Raw genomic sequence first — 16,726 nt, forward strand, 5'->3', positions numbered from 1 at the left:
TGTACTATAGGAAATGCTAAACGAGGTTGTTCAGGCTGAAGAAAAATGACACCAGATAGACACTCAGATAAATAAGAAGAGCACCAGAAATGGTACATAGGTGAAAGGCAAACATAAATAAATATACATTTTTTCACTCTTAATCTAAAAAATACATATTGCTGTTGAAAGCTAAAATTATAAAACTTTATTGGGGATTTATAATAAATGTAGATGTGACATATGACAAAAATTTCACAAACAATGAGGTAAATGAAATTATATCACAGCAAAATTACTATATTTTATGAGAAGTAATACAATATTAACTCTAAGTAGACTATATAATAAGTTAAATATGCATATTGTAATTCTTAGGATAAACACCAAATATACACAAAGATATACAGTTGAAAAGCCAACACAGAGGGCTGGGCGCAGTGGCTCACGCCTGTAATCCCAGCACTTTGGGAGGCCGAGGCAAGTGGATCACCTGAGGTCAGGAGTTCCAGGTCAGCCTGGCCAACATGCTGAAACCCTGTCTCTACTAAAAATACAAAAATTAGCTAGGTGTGGTGGCACATGCCTGTAATTTCAGCTACTCAGAAAGCTGATGCAGGAGAATAGCTTGAACTCGGGAGGCAGAGGTTGCAGTGAGCTGAGATCGTGCCACTGCACTCCAACCTGGGCAACAAGTGCAAAACTCCATCTCAAAAAAAAAGAAAAAGAAAAGAAAAGCCAACGCAGGAGTTGAAATACCTAAAAATATTTAATTAAGCAAAAAAGAATATAAAAAAGAAACAGAGAAAGAAAGAGAAACAGAATAAATAAAAAACAACAAAATGGTAGACTTAAATTCAATCATAATGATAATCGCAATATATGAAAATGGACCAAGAAAAAGGCAGTGATTTTTCAAACTGGAAAAAAAATGAAAAGCCCAACTCTACATTGACCACAAGATTCACACTTTAAATATAAAGACACATACAAGTTGAAAATAGAATTATAAAATTATATATCTATACCATGAAAATACTATTAAGAAAGCAAGAGTGTCTGCATTCTCTATTAATATCAGACAAGATAGACTTTGAGGCAAGGAGTATTGCTGGAGATGAAGTGGGACATTTCATAATATAAAAGGAAAAATTACTCAGGCAGACACATTTAAAAATATGTGTGTATATCTAATAACAGAGTCTCAAAATATATGAAAAAACTCAAAAGAACTAAAAGGATAAAGAGGCAAATTGACAATAATAGTTGGAGATTTGAAAACCTTTCTCAGTACTTGATAGAATAAATAGACCAAAAATTGATAAGGATATAAAAGGTCTTAGCAACACCACACAATGCCATAACCCAATTTATATTTAGAGACTACTACCCTGCACAACTACAGCACACACAAGCACACATTGAATCATAAAGTCAGACCACATGCTGAACTAAAAACAAGTCAACAATTTTAGAAGATTAAAATCTTAAAGAGTATCTTCCATAGCAGCAATAGAATTTAACTAGTCATCAGTATCAATAAAATATCTGTAAAAATACTCAAGTATTTGGAAAATAAACACACTTTTAAACACATGGATTAAACAAAAACATCATAAGTGCCAAATAGTTTGAAATAAAACATAATGTAAATACTATATTCAGAAATGTGTGCCTGTCAGCTTAAGGAGTACTTACGGGGAAATTTATGATTTCTAATGCTTACATTTATTAAAAGAAAATAAATATTTAAAATCGGTGACCTGCCAGGTGCGATGGCTCACACCTGTAATCCCAGTACTTTGGGAGGCTGAGGCGGGTAGATCACTTGAGGCCAGGAGTTCAAAACCAGCCTGGCCAACATGGGGAAACCCTGTGTCTCTATTAAAAATGCAAAAATTAGCTGGTTGTGGTGGTGGGCGCCTGTGATCCCAGCTACTCGGGAGGTTAAGGCAGGAGAATCGTTTGAACCCAGGAGGTAGAGATTGCAGTGAGCTGAGATCCAGCCACTGTACTCCAGCTGGGCAGCAGAGTGAGACTCTGCCTTAAAAATAAATAAATAAATAAATAAGTGAACTAAATTTATACTTTAAGAATCTAAATGAAGAAAAGGTTCTACTAAGTAATATAGTTTTTTTAAAAACAGCTAAAATCAACAAAATACAAACTAAACAAAATTAACAGAGGTAAAAGTTGACATTAATACCGATACAAACATTTAGCAAGACAGGCATAAGAGAGAGGGAGAAAACTCAGATGATCAGTAATAGGAAAGAAAGGGGATATCACTACCGATCCCAGAGATATTTAAAAGGTAATAAAAATCTTTTTAACAATTTTGTGTTAATAAATTGGAAAAATGAGGTGAAAAACAAAATTTACTAAAACTGACTCACAATGAAATAGAAAAATTTTTATATGCATATTTAGTTTTCTATTGCAGCTATAATGGATATTTAAAACCATACCCATTTACTGTTTTCTGAGCCAGAAATCTCAGCTAGGTCCTCTGCTCACTCTGCTCAGTTCCACCCGGCTAAAATCAGTGTGTTGGCTGGAATGGGTTTTGATCTGGAGGGTCTAGGAAAGATTCCACTTCCAAACTCATTCAGATTGTCAGCATAATCCAGTTGCTGGTGGTTGTAGGACAGAGGTCCCTACTTCCTTGACACACAGCCTTCTTCATCTTCACCCCAACAATTATTTTCATGTTTCGAAATTGACTTCTTCTACCACATCACTCTGACTTCAGTGAGAGAAAGTTCTCTACTTTTAGGAGGTCTTGTAATTAGATTGGACCAACCTGATAATGCAGGTTAATCTCCCTGTTTTAAAGTTTATAATATTAATTACACCTGCAGAGTCCATTCTGTTATGAAATGGAACTTATTCACAAGTTACCGGGTTAGGCCATGGAGCATTTTGGGAGGGATGCTATTCTGCCTAATACAATGTACTTAAGGGAGATAGATAGATAAGAGATATTAGTATATCAATGAAATCTTTAAAAATTAAAACTCTTCTTTAAAATTTTCAGAAAGAAAATTCCAGGCTCCACTGGCTTCATTGGTGAACTCTATTAGACATTTAACAAGCCAACATATACTAATCTTATGCAACAAAAATATTCAGAAAACTGAGGGGCAAAGAATACTTCTTAGCTTGTTTTATAATCATAATTCCAATACTATAACTTCATGAAGGCATTAAGAGAAAATCATAGCCCAATATCCATCATGACTAATGCAAAAAAAATACTTAACAAAATATAATCAAGCTTAATCCAGCTATATACAGAAAGGACAATATATCATGACCAATAGGGTTTATCTAAGGAATGCCAGTTTAGCTAAAAAAATCAATCTACGTAATCCGACAAACTAAAGTAGATAAACCACACAATCACATCAACAGATATATAACAAGCATTTGACAATATTCAACACCTATTTATATTAAAAACAAATTTTCCCATCAAATGAGAATCAAATTTGTTCAATATAATAAATAATATCTATACCAAAACAAAAAAACAGTAACAAAACCCTATAGCTAGCTTCACACTTAACAGTAAAAAAAAGGAAGGCCTTCCCTCCTAAAATGGGGAACAAGATAAAGATGTCCGCTGTCGTCACATCTACTCAACATTGTACTGGTTATTCTATTCTATTCAATAATATATGGGGAAAAAAAGAAAGTCTTTGGAAAGGAAGAAATAAACTATCTCTATTTGCAAATAATGACAGTTTATGTTGAAATGTTTATGGAATCTTAAAAAAAACTAGAAATAAATATAGCAAGGCCTCTGGACACAGAGTCAGGACAAACGGATCAGTCTGGATACAGACCCGACCTATAATTAATTAACCTAAATTTCATCAAAATTCAAAAAATCCTCACCAAATATATATTATTATATATTCATATTTAGAATATGAATATATAAGCCACCAAATGGGAGAAACTTTTATTTGTATATCTATCTGACTTGACAAAGGACTAAATTGAAGATGAAAGATCTCTTGCAACTAAAACAAATCCCCCAGATGGATAAAAGGTTAGAATACACTACTCACAAGGGAAGATATATAAATGGCCAATAAGCACATAAAAATACACTAAAAACCATTCATCATTAGGACAATTCAAATTTAAATCATAATGAGATAGCAGAAAACACTCATTAAAGTGGCCAAAACTAAAAAGACCATTGACATTACATGTTGTTGAAGATGCGGAGCCACTAAAACTCTCTCATACATTGCTGGTGAGAATTGCGGGTCCTCCCACTTTGGCAAAAGATTTGATTGTTTCTTATAAAGCTTAATATATCATAAAAAAGAACAATAGAAAAAACATTTATCCCAGAAATTTTACTTTTAGGTATTTACCCAAGAGAAGTGAAAAGATATTATCATAAAAAAGAATAGAAAAAACATAGCCTTATTCATAGTATCCCCAAACTAGAAATTACCTCCAAGTTCACAAATAGGATAATGAATTTTAAAAGTATAGTAAATTGATTTTAAAAGTATAATATTCAGCAATAAAATGGAATGAATTATTGAAACATGCAACAACATGGATGAATCTCATACGCATTATGCTGAACAAAACAAGCCAGACTCAAACGAGAACATATTTTTTTTGTTCCACAGTATGTTCATACTGCATGTTCTACAGAACTATATAAAGTTCTAAAACAAATCAAACTTTTTTATGGTTAAGTCATTCTGCAGGGCTGAGTGAGACAGGAAACACAGGAAAATCCCACAGCTAAGCCGTGATTGGTCAGTCTGTCCAGGAGAACCCAGGGATCTCAAGTTCAAGTCTCACCAAAAAAGTTTACTGCATAGGTGGATTAGGAAAAACCATGAAGGAACACTCGGGGTGATTAGAAATGTTCTATATCTTTATAGTGGTGTGTGTTACACAGATTTATACATTTGTCAACATTCATTAAATTGTTCACTTAAGATTTGTACATTTCAATGTATATAAACATTATTTAAAAAACTATAACTAATGAATGAAAAATGCTAAAGATCTACGTAATTCTGAATAACTCTCAAAGATTTAATCTTCACAGGCTGTAGTATCCTTGGTAATAGACTGACCTACTAAGATGATTCCCACAGAACCTCTGAGCCACATTAATTAAAAAAAGGGGAAAACGGTTGGAAAACCTTTAATCTATATAAGAACTTTTTTTTGAGGTGGCCCAGCTGCTTGTACTTAGCGAGTTGAGTGGGCAAGAGTAGTTTCAAGAAAACTTATTCTTCAGCATAAACATACATTTCCTTCCTGGAATATCATGGTGAAGAAAGGACTTTCCAACTCCAGTATAAGCTTAGAATGGTGGCAGAAAATTATGGTAATTTTGCAGTTTCAATGGAAAAACATTCTTATACCACAAAAGTGAATTTTTGCTATAGGTTAAGTTTCCTTGCTATCCTGCACTTCCTTTTACAGAAGAAAAGTGGATACTTGAGCAATTAACCCAAATGGAGCCAGGAAGAATTTCTCATTTCTCTAAAGTCAATTAGGGATTTTCTGTTTCTGTAAAGGATGAGGACTACATGTCCATTTCTCAGAAAGATAGAGGGATGATCACTGAGGATGGATATGGTTAGGAATTCAACAATAATGAAGTACAAAAATGCCATGTACTTTCAATAGCCAAATAAAACAGTGACATTTAGACTTTAATTCTTTGCAATTTGATTTTGTGTACAGCATGGCTAACTTTAATATATAACTAATGGTTTTTAGCTCCACTTCATCTTCAGCCTACATCTATAGTCCTTCTTCAATCCTCCTCATCTTTAGTCAAACAATTTCTTTGGCACTCTGCTCCACACTTTGGGTAGATATATTTCTTTGAATTTTCCTCAATAGTTAGAAGACTTCATTTATGAAGTGACCCCAAAAGCTTGTGGATAACAAAATGGAAAAGTAAGCATTTAGTCGGAGACAATGAATTCCACTTTGGTCGTGTAAGAGAGTACGTGAACCTGCCAGAAATTATAATAGACAGAAGTAAGCCATTTTCAAAACATTGGCCCTTTTCAAATATTCAGTTTAGTTTATGCAAGTTTATTTTATAAAAAGAAGATAGGGCCAATTTTCCTTTCTTCTGAACCAAATGAATGACTCAAATTATATCAATAGCTGTCTCATTCTTTACACCACCCATTTATATCTTCCTGGGGTATCAAAAGTAATAGAGGAAAGAACATGGGTTTTCTAGACAGAGAGATCTGACAGAAATTTTACTCTATCCTAGTAGGAAAGTTATTTAGTTTTAATAAGTTCAAGTGATCGTGCCTATAATTAGGGTAACAGTGACCACTAGGATTTTTAAATATATTTCTAAATATTTTTGTAAAATATATCCATACACACATATGATTGTTATATATTATTTATACATATAGAAATTGTTTTATACATACACACAAATAAAATGAAATCTAAGTCACGGGGCTTGGCACAGGCAAGGCACTACCTAAACTAGAATTTGTTCAATGTGGCTCCTGAATCAAATGACAATTTGTTAACCAGAGTCTTGTCCTCAAGTCATGAGAACTGTTATTTCTCATCTCATTTGGCCCTCAGGATTTATGTACACACTGAATGAGAAGACACGAATGACCAGCTCCTGCATTAGAATGCTAAGCCTATCACTTGAGACACTTACCAAATGCTATTTCTGGTTATTTAGGTTAGAAAGGAAATAAAGATGTCAGAGATTATCATTGTATATTATTTTAGTAATTACTATAAAAAACAATTAACCCTCATTTTCCCTCAATTCAGAAAGAAATACGCTTCATAAAATATGCACATATCAAAGATAACTACCCTGAACAGAACACCAAGTTATTTATATAGATACATCAAATGCTTTTTAAAAGACCTTACATGACTTTTAAAAGGCTTCTTTAGAAAATATAAGAAGTAAATTGGGAAATAAGCAAATACATTAAAAAGCTCATATTGTTTCACATCAACAAATGAACTAAATATTTTTAAAAGCAGAGAATAAATCTCTTATTTTATGAAACCATAAAATGAGGTTTTGCTTGTGAGTCATCTTCTACAGACCTAAGTAAAAAAATATTTGGGACATACATTTGAAATGATGATGTGGTTCAGTCTTTAAATGAAAAAAAAAGTCAACTATTTATTTTGTTGCATTGTCATATATCAAAGTCACATGAAATGTGATTACAATTCAGAAATATCAGTGCTGAAACATTACTTGTTACTTTAAAATATTCAGAGTAAGCTTATAGTTTTTATCTTATTATTACATATTTTTGAAAATTAATGATAATGGAGATGGGGTCACTATAACAACAATTTATTAGTTAAATTGAATTAATGTATGTGCTCTAATTAAATATGCTAAAAAGTCTTTGATTTCCTAAAATGTACATTACTCATGACAGCATTTGGAAATTTTAAATTTCAAAAACTTAGTCCAATGATTTAAAAATACATGATAAATATGACAATAACTCTATCCACAAACAAATTAATTTCATTTTACCTATTTTTATTTTAGTTCTTCATTAAAGTTTCGACTAAAATAGAAAATCACAGTGCCTACTACATAGTTAGTGAACACAAAAACTAATTTTAACTATTTCCTAAAATATTAATACAGTTCTGTAATATTTTAATGACCTTTCTGAACATTCTAAGCAACTCCTGTAGGAAAGCAAAATTAATACATAGTGTGGTTAAATTTTTCATAATTTATTTTGATTGAAAAATATCAGTGCATATATAGAGTTGATTTTATTAACAATCTATTTTTCAAAAATTCTTGGAAATCTTTTTTATTGTGTAAATTTAAGACGTACATGTTTTCATATACATATACCTAGTGAAGTGTAACGATCTACTTTTAAAGTCTACAATTAATGTTTACTTATAATCAAATATGATTAATTTAGCCAGTTGGCTCCTGGCAGTATCTCCAGTAATAGAAAATTATCATAAACCAATATATCTTGATTGCAACAGCCTGTACCTTTATTGTCTGTTCAGATTCTTTTCACATCAGGTCTATAATGAAAAGCTAAGTCACAAATAGAGGTATTAGAAGACACACAAAGGGGCCACTGTTCCCTGACACAAATCAAATTTTCAATAACTCATAGGTAATTTGAGGACTTCCCTTATATAATCCCCCAACAAACAATTAAATTCCATAGATTTTTCATTTAACAGTCCAGTAAGGGTTTCTTAATATACATAACCCATAAAATAAATTAAAAGTAAATCGAAGCATATGTTTAAAGTCCTTGATTCATGAAGAAACCAGTTAGAAACGCTGAAGCCTGAATTAATGTCAAATATTTATACTGTTGGGTTTGGCAACAGAGGTGGGTTCTCAGGAGAGAGCACATTCCAAATGATGTTTTCTACTCTCCTCTCAATCCCATTCATAAAATGCCTTTCTGTTACACAGTAGGATCACTGTCCGATTAATAAACACAAGCTGATGTTTAATGTTAACTGGTAGTACATAGAGACGAGAATTATCACTCATCTTTACTTAAAAACAAAACTTAAGCAAGATGTTTAAGCAGAGGTTACTTCTGCACCGGAGTCCTTTGCATTTCTCAAAGGAAACAAACCTAAGAATGTGACTGAAATGGGGAATCGGAGAACAAATGGGCACATAACACAAGAAAGCTCAGAGGGGGCTGTCTCCAAAACAGAGTAAACCAGTTGTGTGGACAGTGATGCTGGCATAGCTCAGAGATACGCCAAGCCCCGATGTGTTTGCTATTTTCTGCTGATACTGGGAGCCTAACTGAAGAAACAGGACTTTGAGGAGCCTAACATTGGCTTCTCTTTCTTTAATGCGCCCTTAACCAAGCGGAATTCGCTCTATGCCGACTCCAGTGGGAAGCCTTCAACCCCGAATTTGACCTATCTGCCTTAAATCCGTGAGTATTTCACCGCAATCTCAAACCCCGGATGCCAAGAGAGGAGATCAATGCCAACACGAGATTGCATGCCCCTCTGACTTTTGTTTGCTTGGGTTTTCATTTTAGACAAACACTCTTATCCTCATTACAGAGCCTAGACAGATTGCGAATAGCCCGATCCCCTCATCAAGACAGCCCCAATCACAGCCACACAGAGCGCAAAGAAACCCAACTCTGTTCCCAGGGTCTTGTCACTGAGCCGCATCTCCGCGGGTGGCCGCCTAGACCTTCCCTTACGTTGAACTGTTTGTGCGCGGAGCAAGGGGAAAAGCATCTCTTTCAATTCCTCCCGAGGCCACTCTTTCTTTATGGACCCACCTGCATGGGCGCTTCGTGTCTCATTGTTGACAAATGTCCTTTCTCTCTGGCTAGGACAGCACTGGTCCGGGCTTCCGGTCAAACGTGCACAGTCCGCGCGCTCCCCGCTCCACACTCAGCACTGTTGGGGTTCGCTAACCGGCTCCAACATCAGCACCGGAGCTGTCCTCTCCTGGCGCCGCACACGCGTACTGCCGGGGAGCCCCGTGCGCTCCTGGGAGCTGTAGTTTCGCCCTGCGGGGCTTCCCAGCAAACAGGCGAGCGGTGAACTACACCTCCCGGCAAGCAAGCAAACTCTTAAACAGGCTTGATCCGCCAGTCCGGCTCGGCCGCGGAGCCTCCCTACTCCTTTCGAAATGCTCCTGGGTTACCTCTGCCAGTCTCCCCTGCCCTCTTCCTCGCCAGGGGCAGGCGAATGTGACCCCAGCTTATCTCAGCTGGAGATTTTTCTTTGCTAACTATCGCCTTCGGGAGTAGACTGTGATTTCCTGATTAGAAAACAACACTACCTTGTGCTAATTTCCAATGCAAACGAAGCCAGAGCTGGTCTCTGGGACTCTCCGCCCTACCCCCTCCCCATCTGAATCGGGAAAGTTTCTACGTTTCCTTAGGCAGAGTGGGGCAGTTTTACAGTCTCATTCAGCAAACGTGGGGGGAGAAAGACGATGAATGGTACACACATAAGGAAAGTGGTTTATCCGTGGTTTATCCGCATAATTGCATTGAGAAGTCGCGCGCGCGTACACAGTCACACACACAACCCGCAAACCAAAGTGCGTGAAAGCGAGATTTCTGGCTAAGCACCCGCAAGGAACTGCCTTCGCCTGCTTACCTTTCCATACAGCTCCATTACAACTCGAGGTTCGGAAATTCTCAAGTGACCTCGCTACAAAGGAGGTTAGGGCTCTACGTAGGAAGCGGGGCTAAAATGAAAAGGCACAACACAATAGAAGGGGTAGGGGTGGCGTCTGGCGGAGAGAAAAAGGAGGGACGTGGAGAAGACAGCTGATTTCGATGGAGGGCTTCTTTCCTCTAGAGGGAAAATGTGGAGTCTTCAAGCGGCAGCTGCAGAGAAAAGACTGAGTCTCTTAGGAAGTGCCAGGGGCGCGATAGCGCTGGGCAGCCCCTCCCCAAGCCCTCCCCCAGGCACCTTCCGCCGTCATTAGCGCGCACACACAGCCGCTGGCCGCGGGCTGCAGAGCTGAGAGGGCACTGGGTTATTTACCCAGAGCAAGCCACATAAAATGAACACATTCATCACTGGAACCCAAAAGCATCGTCACAGAATGAGATGGGAGACCTCTATCAAGTTATCCTGTCCTTTAACACAAAGTCATTCCTTATATTACAACTATACTCCTCCTAGATTAGTTCAAAAAAATGGTTTTGAAATTAGGAACTGTACTTTTGTTGGGCTTATCCTTTTCCTGTCAGTTGACTGATAGGTTTGACTATCCATGTGCTCCGTAACTATCTAGAGACAGCGCTCTCTACTTAAAAGTAAATGTTGATCATCCAGCAAATGAGCCCTGCCTTGGCATGAAGTCAAAATTATAATGGAGACAGAGTGAAAAAGGAATGATTGTGATATTGGCATGGAGGTATGAAAGGAAGAACTGGAATCAGCTTTAAACTTCGTTGTAGCAGTAGAACAGAGGTTCTGAAACTTAAATGTACTTGAAAATCTGTTGAGACGGAGGTTAAAGTTAAAATTTTTAAGCCACAGGTAGAGATTGATTCACTAGATCTTTTGAGAGGTCTGGAAATTAGCATTTTAAATAAACACCCCAGAAATTCTGATGCAAGTGGTTCCCTTGCTATAATCTGAGAAACACTGTCTTAAACGAATCTATGCGTAACACTTTTCCAAAGATGCAAGCCTCAAAAGTGTCATGGTATGGACTCAATAATGCAACAGTCTCATATTGGGAACCTACAATATTCAATATTTCCATAATTTTAGTTGATTGTATTATTTAACAACTCTATAATCTGTCTTCTAATCTTGCAATTAGTGAGAATGTAATGCAATATCACCTAGGTAATTAGTTTTTATAACTATTCGGAAAATACATTTAAGCCAGGTGTGGCGGAGTGTGCCTGCAGTTATAGTTACCCGAAAGGCTGAGTCAGGAGGATCATATGAACCTAGAAATTCGAGGCCAGTCTAGGCAACATAGTGAGACACCCCCATCTGAAAAAAAAAAAAAAAAAAGACATACATTTAAAAATATAAACTTCATAGTTGAGAATTGTTTGATACTTAGAGAAGTTTCATGTAAATTAGCTAATAACAAAATGGAAAGTTAAAAGGAAATCCAATATCAATATGTATCACAGAAGCACCTTATTAGAAGTATGACTTCTGCAATTTTAAAAATTAAGATGTATCTAAAGATGCATCTCTTTAAAAATTGTTTTCAAGAGAAATGCCAACAAAATAATCCTGACATTTACATGTATATAATTGTTTGGCATTTAATAATATTTGCTCAGCTACTTAGAGCCTGCCTTTCATCAGAACAACTTGCTGTGTTTTTTGTACTATCATCACTATCTGAAATTCTCAGAATTCAGTCTGATATAGAACATATTTAAACATTATAAATATTTACCTTGCAAAATTACTATTCTTTGAGAAGTTTATGCCTTCTCAACATTTCACTAAAATTATACACATCGTCAGATTTTTTAGTATGTCTTTTATTTGTGGAAGAACCCATGAAAATTTAGTTTAAAGCTGGAGTTTTTAAAAACACGTTGGGGGGAACTTAATTCTGTCCTGTGTATAGTGCCTTAGCTGAGAATTCAAGGTGTGCAAAGAGGAAAAAAAATCTAGTCAGGAGTCAGATAAACCAAGAAAAGTGGACTGAAGCTGACTATCTAAAATCAGAGCAGGAGCAGAGTAGCTTTGCTTGAAATCAGGTCACCATCCATGAATTTCATTCCTAAGGTCATTAAATGGCTGCTTGAGCTCCAGCTCTTACATCCACATTCCAGCTAGCAGGAAGGAGGAAAGGTGAAGGGTATTTCTCCATCACTTTATGTATACCACTGCTCTTATATTCCAGTTCCTTAAACTTAATCTTATGACCATACCTTTTACAAAGGAGGTTGAAAAATGTGATCTTTATTCTGAGTGGACATGTGCCCAGGTGAAAATCACAAATTCCGTTACAAACAAGTTTTCACTGTGTCGACCAGGCTGGTCTCAAACTCCTGGCCTCAAGTGATCCTCCTGCCTCGGCCTTCCAAAGTACTGGGATTATAGGCATGAGCCACCGCCCCTGGCCCTTCCATAGCATTTTTAAAAGACTAGTACACTAAGAAGGGATCTTACAAATAATGTAGCTCATTTCTTCCACTTTGTGAGTACAAAATTAGATCCCATAAAAGTGAAATAACCTACCTAAAGCCCCACAAGTCATCCAGTGCTGTTACAAATATTGGAAAAAGACAACTATTTTGAGAGTATATTGCAATTTACTAATATAATCACATTTTAAGTGTATCAACTATTTTCATTATCATTAGGTTTATCTATTATAATTTAAAATGAGGAGGGTCAAAAAGACAAGACACCATCTTCTTCCTTAAGGGGACTAGAAACTAATTCTGGAGACCAGATAGATAAATTGGTAACGTGACAATAATAAAAGACATCAGTGGCAGAACAGTGCCTGATATCCACTCTTATCAGTAACTGCTTTAAAGACTTATAGAAAAGAGTAATCAGATCAATGATACTCTCCGGGAAAGTACATTGTACCCCTAAATATGTTCAAAAAGATCATCTGATTATAAATGTAGAATAAAAGACATAGACTAGAAGATCTTCAAAGGAACCTAAAGATCATTTTGTTCTTCTTTCTTAATTTGCAGATAAAGAAATAAAGACCCAAAGGTGAGTAATGACTCACATAGCATCACACTAATTACCATCAGAGACAGAACTAATATACAATTCATGTGACTTCCAGTCCAGAGTTCTTTGTAAATATATAATATTTCAACAATCACTACTTTGGATGTGAGCACTTATTTGCTGTCTCATAACTTGACTATACTTTTACTAAGAAATCATTAAAATTACCAAACATTAAAGTATAAGTCAAATACCTCATTCAGAAAGATATGCAATCTGATAGTTATCTCTCCTTTGCTAGTTGAGAAGCAGGGTATAAGATCTAAGGATAATTGATTATACTTTCTTCTTCAAATAAGGTGTTGGAAAATATTTTAAATTTTATTATTTAAAAATTTCAACATATTAATTAAGCTATAGAATCAAAGTTTTATTATTTTGCTAATTAAAATTAAATTTAACACTACTATCCACATGTTAAGATGGTCATAAAATCCAGTATCAACTGATTTAGCAGAAGTAACATAGGAGTTTGTCTCTTCTTTCACCTTAGATGGCACAAGGACCCTGAAGCATAGGCTGGTTGGGAGAATGGTAGATGCCAGGTATCTCTCTCATCTTTGATGGTTGCTAATACGGCTATTTTCAGGTCAACGTGGCTCATTTGCATGCAGGTAGCTCCATTCTCCTCATGCGAAGCTAAGCCACAGAGATCCTGATCGAAGTCCCAAGACCACAGGCACATAGTGTATCAGTTAGTTTTGCTATGCAACAAGCAACCTCAAAACTTAGTAATTTAAACAACCACATTTTTAGTTCATGATTCTGTGGGTTGACAATTGGGCCTGGGCTTTCCCAAGCAGCTCTTTCTGCCTTGATTTGTGTCATGTATGCATCTGTATACAGCTAGAAGTCAGTGAAACAGCTCTGCTTCTTGCAGATTATCTGGCTGTTGGCTGGGGAAAAGGACAGGAACAGTTATATATGTCTCTGATCTTCCAGCAGGGTACCTCAGGTTTGCATACTTGGCAGCTTTGTAAGGTTACATGAGAAAAATCAGAGACATACAAGGCCTCTTAGAGCCTAGATTCAGAACCAGCATAGCAAAATTTCTGCTGCATTATATTGGCCAGAAGACGTCATAACTCAGCTCAGATTCAAAAGATGGAACAATAGACTTCAATTCTTGATGGAGGAAGCTTCAAAATCACATTTAAAAAAAGACTTGAATACAGGAAGGTATGGAGAATGTGACCACTGTTGCAACCTACCGCATCTAGGCAAGCATCCCCATGGAGGCTCTACAATTTCAGAGGCTGTGCATTCTGATGCGCACCCGCCTCTGCTTCTGAAAGCCATAAATCTCACCACCTTCCTGGTTTCAGGGATTCTATCAACCTCGTAGGGCACCTCTTTAATCACAGTACATCTGCTGATTAATTTTCTCATTGAGAAATACAGTTTAATTATTTACGTGGACCTAAACCTTTAGTAGCAAAGATGTATATGGGAAGTTCCCTCCAGCATAACATTCATAGTGGATTGCTTCTCTTTCTGGCTGTTAGCTACATCAGGAAGGTAAGTCTTCCTGGACAGAAGGATCAGAAGCCTGGTCATCATTACTGCAAAAAGGGAATATCTTTCATTCTTCCATGAACTCCCTACAGAAAACCAACCAACCAACCAAACAAACAAAAAACAAAAAAGAAAAAACAAAAATGACTCCGTCATTTCTCAATAGCCATTCTGTCACAGCACATTTTCATTTAATCTTCTTGGCACAAAACTCATAAGAAACTTGAGTTAGAATTATCAGTCATTCTCAAAACAAATTTTTGTAAGCACTATTTTTTCCACAAAGCATTATCTGTGTCAAATAAATATGACCACTCACAACTTATATTTTTTCTATCTGTTCCTTTAGCTTGTTTATAGTCTGAGTATATATGTGTTTCTTAGAGAAGGACAGCATATCATTATAAAGCACTCATTTAATTCTAGTTCAAACAATTATAGTTGAAGTACACTTTTCTTTATGTAGTCATGATTTTTGGAACATGCATTTTCTTGATTTATTAGGTAATGAACCCTACATAAAAAATAGTTTTCCTTTATAGTAACAAAAGCCTCTTCATATAGAAGCTTATTAAACTCTTAATAGTCACACTAAACACAAATTCCCTAGTACCATAGATGAATATCATGTCTTTAAGAAGGCCAGAGTAGAAGGAGAAGAACAGTGTGAAAGTCGTGTTTATCTAAGACTTACTTTATACTAGGGCTGTGCTAGACACTTCACTGGTTTAAATTAATGTTTACACTAGCAAGAAGTAATTATGATTGCCTTCTATATTAACAGGAAAAGAGGGCATGGTCAAACTGGGTAATTTGTAGAGAATTTAATAAAGAGACTATTTACCATGAGCAGTGTTAGAGGAAACACAGAGGGCGAGTAGAGTACCCTGGGAATATAAGCAGCACAGAACTAGTGAGAAGTTCTAGCCAGAAGGGTCAAGGTCAAGAAAAAGAGAATCTACTGAAAAGGCTGTTGAAAATAGAGTCTACGGTAGAAGGAAATTACCAACACTCCCACTGGCTGTCTCCTGCTGACTCCCCATTGGCTGAACCTGATCAGAATCCAGAGCCTTGGAGCCTGTGGATGCAGACCAGACACTCAGCCTCCTAAGACAGAGCTGTGTGGAGAAGGGAGAAGGAGGCAAACCAGGAGACATCAGCATATTTCCCCTGCATCCCCCCATTTTAAAGATGAGGAAGTTGAGAGTCAAAGAAAATAACTTCAGGAGGTCACCAAGGTAAAACAGAATGTAAAATCAGATCTTTCTTGTTCTCTTTGAATAATATGTGTTCACTACCCTATTGAGTTTGGTAAAGAGAAAATATGTATATATATTCACCATAAAGAGTATTTTCCAAACCAATTCCATCCCCAACCCCAGCCCCGCCTTTAACTTCCACATCCATATCATCACCAGGACTCTCCAGTGAGGGATGGTTACTTTTATCATCACATTTTAATGGGACCCTTTTATAACCTCTATGTTTAATACCATTCCTCTTACACTGTTTTTATTTCCTAATATAAACAATTTCACTACTGTTTTAATTAATTGTCAACAAATATCTATTAATTGCCTAATATGTACCACAGCTATTTTTTTTGTTTTTGTTTTTGACACTGTAGAGGATACAACTGATGTCTATATAGACATGGCCTCTACCTTTAATTGGTTATACTCTTGTTTCTGTTTTTTGTTTCTTTCTTCTTTCTTTTTAAAGCACTATATTCTTCAGGAGACCAGGGATCATTTCTGACTTGTTCACTACTTTTTAGCAGTACCTGTAGCAGTACCTGGAATAGTGCCTAGCACATAGTAAGAGTTCAAAAAATATTGTTGGCCTAATGAATAATAGTTTTAAAATACTGAAAATCAAATGTGATGAAACTCATAAATATGTGACACACATAGTGAGGAGTTTGGAGGCATGGGAAGATTAAGGCCAGGAATAATTACAAAGACAGAGGAAGCTTTTTTGA

The 16,726-nt window shown here is 36.1% G+C and overlaps 1 protein-coding gene across 2 annotated transcripts in view; it reads right to left on the minus strand.

Annotated features, from left to right (window-relative positions):
* RAB3C (RAB3C, member RAS oncogene family) overlaps positions 1–10,402 on the minus strand; it is a 291,721-nt gene extending 281,319 nt beyond the window's left edge. The window contains exon 1 of one of the 2 annotated variants that reach the window (XM_007973282.3): positions 10,138–10,402. In XM_007973282.3, the coding sequence (XP_007971473.1) occupies positions 10,138–10,155 (18 nt within the window). In that variant the 5' untranslated portion in view covers positions 10,156–10,402. Of the gene's footprint in view, positions 1–9,305; positions 9,547–10,137 lie in introns of those variants that run through there. The other variant, XM_007973272.3, reaches the window with a different exon arrangement.
* Positions 10,403–16,726: the final 6,324 nt, after the last annotated feature.

The sequence above is a fragment of the Chlorocebus sabaeus genome, chromosome 4 (genome assembly GCF_047675955.1).
Source record: "Chlorocebus sabaeus isolate Y175 chromosome 4, mChlSab1.0.hap1, whole genome shotgun sequence".
NCBI lineage: Eukaryota > Metazoa > Chordata > Mammalia > Primates > Cercopithecidae > Chlorocebus > Chlorocebus sabaeus.